The following is a 5,742-nucleotide window of genomic DNA, read 5'->3' on the forward strand; positions in this document are numbered from 1 at the left end:
TGCTAGTGCAGTTTAAAGCTCTGTACTACATTCTCCCACCTCACACTCTCTCAGCTTTCACACGGTGAGCAGCTTTTCTTTTTACATTTATATTCAAATATTTGTAGTTTGAATACAATTCTGTAGCTTTTCATATGACACGCATTGTAGTTTTTTTGTTTCAGACTTATGTGCGTCTAAATTTAGTGTAGAAAGACTGGTTGTAAAAGAAAGAAAAGCTTCCTGTCATTAACTGTGTGTTTATTTTTTTATTTATAGATTCTTTTCTTTACTCTTCTACCTCGAAGTGATTTATATCTGAACATGTCTGCTGCTAATGAGAACAGCGCCCGCCTGACTCAGTTCAAAAATAAAGGAAAAGATGCGACTGTGAGTAACCTGTTGAACTTGAACTATAAGACTTTGTTCTGTACAGTTCAGGTTAGGCTGGACTAAAGTGTGTGGAAGACTCATCATTAGTCTTATTTAGGTCAGTTCAAACTACACAAGTCAGGGGTCTACAGTAATACATGTTAGTTTAAAGTCTATAAGCAGGTTTTGTCTTTTTCATTGAATTCCTCATGTCTGACTCGTGTTCTTTTGAGGTTTTGAAAATCTGCTGGGTCTAAGATGTATCTCCATGCAGCACCTTTTTATTTTTTGTCTTGTAAAAATATCTATTTTGTGGAGTAACCTTGTAAGCCGTTGTTAGTACAGTATATGCAATTAAATATAAATGGTGACCTTTGTGCCCATGTATAAATAGGGTTAGTTTGACAGTTCCAGTTCTCCTGTCAAGGTCAGAAAGAAAACCCAAGCTGTCAATTTAAGCTGATTTTAAATTTTGCCTGGTTTGCCTAAATGTAAAGGTGGTTTAACAGTGGTAGCACTGGTTACAGTCTAGTCAGCTTTGTTTCCAGTGGCTTTAAGGCTGCTGTGCAAGACAAAAAACTTGGATCCAAATTCAGTGTCTTAAAGCTTTACTTTCTTTTGTTGCTGACTACATGAACAAAAAAAAAAAGCAGAAATGGAAGCTCTTTGCATAGTAATATTAATTGAACACTTGCTTGACTGTGCACAGTGTACCCAACTGTTTCTGAACACGGTCAGAGTCTTTGCTTAATATGACCGCTTTACAGTGATAAACTAAATCTACCCCAGCTTTCTACAAGTTGTATGTTTTTGAATGTGCTATACTTATTTTTTTATTTTATGGCTTTATATAGGAACTAAGGAGACGGAGGATCGAAGTCAATGTTGAGCTTCGCAAGGCGAAGAAAGATGAGCAGATTCTGAAAAGACGAAACGTCAGCACACTGCCAGATGAGGCCACCTCTCCTCTCCAGGAAAAAAGTCAGAACTGCCAGGTACGGTTAAGACCAGTGTTAAAACATAAAAAAAAAAAAACTATTAGTATACATGTGAGTACATGTAATTGACATGGCCATGGAAAAAAAATCTGATTTGCTTGCCATCTTATCAGTTGTTGTCCTTATTTGGTGTTATTTTGTATGGCTGAGCCTTGCTTGTACCGTAATTGCACCGTGATGAAGCCACTTATTTAATATTTCATGACCCAGGCTCAGCATTGGACGGTGGAGGAGATCGTTAATGGGGTCAACAGCAACACTCTTGACACTCAAGTACAAGCAACGCAAGCTGCCAGGTAAGTTCACTCTAAGGTTTTTTTTAATGAGGGGAGATTCTGATTTACTGGATTTTGTGTCCTCATACCCCTGGTCTTTTCCAAATTTAGGAAGTTGCTTTCTCGGGAAAGACATCCACCCATTGACAGAATTATTAGCGCAGGCCTGATCCCCAAGTTTGTGGCCTTCTTGGGGATGACTCCGTCTCCTCCTATTCAGTTTGAAGCAGCTTGGGCCCTCACCAATATTGCTTCTGGAACTTCTGATCAGACTGCAGCTGTGGTGGAAGGAGGTGCAATCCCAGCTTTCATCGGTCTGGTCACATCGCCACATGCTCACATTAGTGAACAGGCTGTGTGGGCTCTGGGAAATATTGCTGGTGAGTGGAGATTTCTCAATCCAAATATGTAAATCCGTTTTAAAGCTTTTATTTATTTTATTTTTTATTATTTTTTTAATAATCCTGTCAAATCCCCTCTGTCATTTTAGGTGATGGCTCTGCTTACAGAGATAAGGTCATCAAGCATGGTGCTGTTGCCCCACTTTTGAGTCTGCTTGCTGTGCCTGACCTTTCTGCACTTGCTGTAAGTTTAGATAATCGGCCCGTTTGTGTCGACTTAAGCAAAATCCATATTTGCCGTTTTGGCCAGAAATGCTTAGGCAGAAGGACTGCTATGCCTTGAAACAAACCAGATTCAAAAGAATAAACTGCATCCCAAACTCTACTACTAGTGTACTATGTAGTCATATTATTTAGTGAATAGCTAGGAGTCTGAATTTTGGCTTGTAATTTACAAATCTGATCCTTTTCTTATTTGGTGCATGTAAGGATATATTTAAATCAATGTATTTGGCAGTGTATAAACAATCACGGTAGTTTAATACACTGATTGAATTACGAAGTTATAAAACTATAACTGAATGTTGGACAATTTGCCTTTTTCAGTTACTAATATTGACCTCAATTTAATCTTCATGATTTCTTTTTTTCTTTTTCTTTCCTCTTTCCATGTTAAACAGTCTGGTTACCTGAGGAACATCACCTGGACTTTGTCTAACCTGTGTCGTAACAAGAATCCTGCTCCTCCTCTCGAGGCTGTTCAGCAGCTTCTGCCTACACTCATCTGTCTCTTGCACCATAACGATAAAGAGGTGCTGGCAGACACCTGCTGGGCCATCTCGTACCTGACCGATGGTCCTAACGACAGGATTGAAGTGGTGGTCCAGACTGACCTGGTGCCTCGTCTGGTTCAGCTCCTTGGCGCTGGAGAGCTAGCCATCATTGTAAGTGAAACTGTTGTTTTATCTATCAAGATCTGCCATGTCTCCCACTGTCTAGATTTAACCTTGATGTTTCCACTATGCAGACATTGATGCATAAATTAATTACCCTCTCTTTTCTTAGACTCCGGCATTGCGCACCATCGGCAACATTGTAACTGGCACGGATGAACAGACCCAGGCAGTGCTGAATGCAGGTGCTCTCGCCATGTTCCCAAACCTTTTGCGGCACCACAAAAGCAACGTCCAGAAAGAGGCTGTGTGGACCATGTCCAACATCACAGCCGGAAAGGACACGCAAATCCAAGAGGTCATCAATGCTGGCCTGGTGCCCTACCTGGTGGAGGTGCTCAAACGGGTATGTTAAAGACCTTAAAGGAGCGCTTGTGTTGCATTATTAGAGTTTTCAGTATGGAAATTAAGTTCAAGACTTTATAAGGCTGAACAATCCTATTACAACTAAAAAGATGTATAAAATTTTAAATGTTTAAAGTCCAAACATCAAGTGTTCCATCCTGTACGTGCAGGGAGACTACAAGACCCAGAAGGAGGCAGTGTGGGCTGTCACCAACTACACCAGTGGCGGTACCATCGAGCAAGTGATCTATCTTGTTCAGGCCAATGTGCTGGATCCTTTGCTTGACCTCCTGTCGGCCAAAGATAGCAAGACCATTCTTGTCATTCTGGATGCACTTAGTAACATCTTCCTGGTAAGTCATTTCCTGTGGAATTATAGTGACATCCCCTCTTAAAATGCAGAAAAAGTTATTGCTTTTTGGTTCATGCTCTATCTCGAACCTCTAGGCTGGTGAGAAGATTGGTGAGACTGACAAGCTGTGTCTAATGATTGAGGAATGTGGTGGGTTGGATAAAATTGAAGCTCTGCAGACTCATGAAAATGAGATGGTCTACAAGGCCTCACTCAACATCATTGAGAAGTACTTCTCTGGTGAGGTGAGTCCATTTAAGTGAATCAAGAGTTGGGACTCTAAGGCATCAACATTACTTTATTATTTCAACAGTTTAAATAATCATGTGTGGTGGGTACGGTAATGGTGGATACTGTTAATTAGTCTAAATCTTTATTTGGCTCATTTAGCCAACACTGTCAAACTATAGACAATGCTAAAAAAGGCAGGCACCCTTTATGTATAGTTTTGAATATTGGTACTTCACGATCTTGGTTTCATCTCACCTGAGCACTGATTCAAAGCAGCATTGATTTATGATGAGCAGGGTTTTAAACTGTTGCTCTAAAGCTCTCATCGAAAGTGGTTGGGAAAATCATGATCAGCTAAAACATAAGTTTACTACAGTATGTTTCTACTTGTAATACCAGGTTGTATTAAGCTCAGTCTGCCAGCAGGTGTTACTGTAGTATTAGCTGACCATTTCAAAGGCTCTCAACTTTATCTAAATCTCCATTTTGATCTTCAATTTTCAAGTTCCTCAGTTTGCCATATTTACTTTAATCAGTAATTCTTCTGTGCCGTAATTAGAAAGTCAACATCGTTGCAAATGAGGTTTATCAATTCAGGCAAATGAATTCTAACTATTTAGTAATAATGTTGGGGCACATTCCTACTCGCTTGACTTTGAATAAAATGATAAATAAAGAATGTGGTTCTTTGCACTTTAAACTATTTTCAAACTTTCTTTTTAAGCAACATTGTGTTTATCTAGCTTGCATCATTTTATTTATTTATTTATTTATATATATATATATATAAAAAATATAACCTGGATGATGCATTGGCTGATCACCTGTTGCCAGCAGTACAGCTTAATTATGTGCCATCACTTATTTAAACAACTGACCCTCTGACTTTTCTTTGCAGGAGGAAGAGGATGAATGTGTGGCTCCTGAAGTTACAACAGACGGATATGCATTCCAGATCAATGAAAACCAAAGCACTTTTAATTTCTAGACTCGTTTCTGTACCTTGCTGTTCTTGATGTTTTTGTCTTCTTCTCCAGTCTGTGTGACCTGTCTGGTTATTCTTTCAAACTGTACATATGAAACTGTCTGGATTTTATGGCTTTGTAAATAAAGGAAATGAAATGCTTGTGGAGATCTGGTTGCATTTTTGGGGCGTTGGGGGTGGGAAGGTAAGAGGGGAAGTCTATGGGGGAGGTACTGATGTTATCACTTTGATGACGTCACATGTCTCCTCCTCTACAGTCTTCCCCCTGCGCCCAGTAGGTGTTAAGCGGTCCGCCTCTTTAGAGAGTCGGCTCACAAGTAAGAGTCGACTCACTTGGGTTCCGAACCGCATTTCGTTCAGGGGCAGTGCTATTCATAAACTTATTTCTCTATAATATTGCTTATTTACAGTGCAGTTAAACTGGTACACAGGTTCTGAATTAAATAACGAATGGTTGTGTTATTAGAATTTATTAAAAAATGATTTAACCAATTAAATTTAACCATATTTAGTATGCAATGTATCCTTTATTCTTATGACTTACCAAAGTATTTACATACCATGTTTATATTCTATTCTTGGTGTGGAAAGTTTCCTAAATAAAACTTGCTGAGTTGTTCGGGAACTGGAAGATTAATTGAAAGGTTGCTTGCTCAAACCCCTCCACTACCAAATTGTAACTATCGGGCGCTTGAGCAAAGTTCTGAATATTCAATTGCTTTGATTGTATTTGTTCATAATTATAAATTGCTTTTAAATAAAAAATAATCCGCTAAATGCCGTCAATGTTGCAGACTTAATTATAAACGACTCCCTGCGTTCACTCAAAAGAGTCGAGTGAAAGAGTCGGCTCGTTCTCCAACAGTTACTAACCACCAGAGCAGTAATGCATGAACACTGTTCAGCGCAGC

General features: G+C 39.2%; 1 protein-coding gene across 1 annotated transcript; it reads left to right on the top strand.

Annotated features, from left to right (window-relative positions):
• kpna2 (karyopherin alpha 2 (RAG cohort 1, importin alpha 1)) lies at positions 1-4,978 on the top strand. Its single transcript, XM_063018453.1, has 11 exons — positions 1-64; positions 259-369; positions 1,206-1,346; positions 1,560-1,645; positions 1,736-2,004; positions 2,115-2,209; positions 2,646-2,909; positions 3,031-3,264; positions 3,434-3,616; positions 3,711-3,860; positions 4,745-4,978. Exons 2-11 carry the CDS (start codon positions 304-306, stop codon positions 4,832-4,834), a joined length of 1,578 nt encoding a protein of 525 aa, XP_062874523.1. The 5' UTR covers positions 1-64; positions 259-303; the 3' UTR covers positions 4,835-4,978.
• The last annotated feature ends 764 nt before the right edge of the window (positions 4,979-5,742 follow it).

This window comes from Trichomycterus rosablanca, chromosome 22, assembly GCF_030014385.1.
Source record: "Trichomycterus rosablanca isolate fTriRos1 chromosome 22, fTriRos1.hap1, whole genome shotgun sequence".
NCBI classification, from domain to species: domain Eukaryota; kingdom Metazoa; phylum Chordata; class Actinopteri; order Siluriformes; family Trichomycteridae; genus Trichomycterus; species Trichomycterus rosablanca.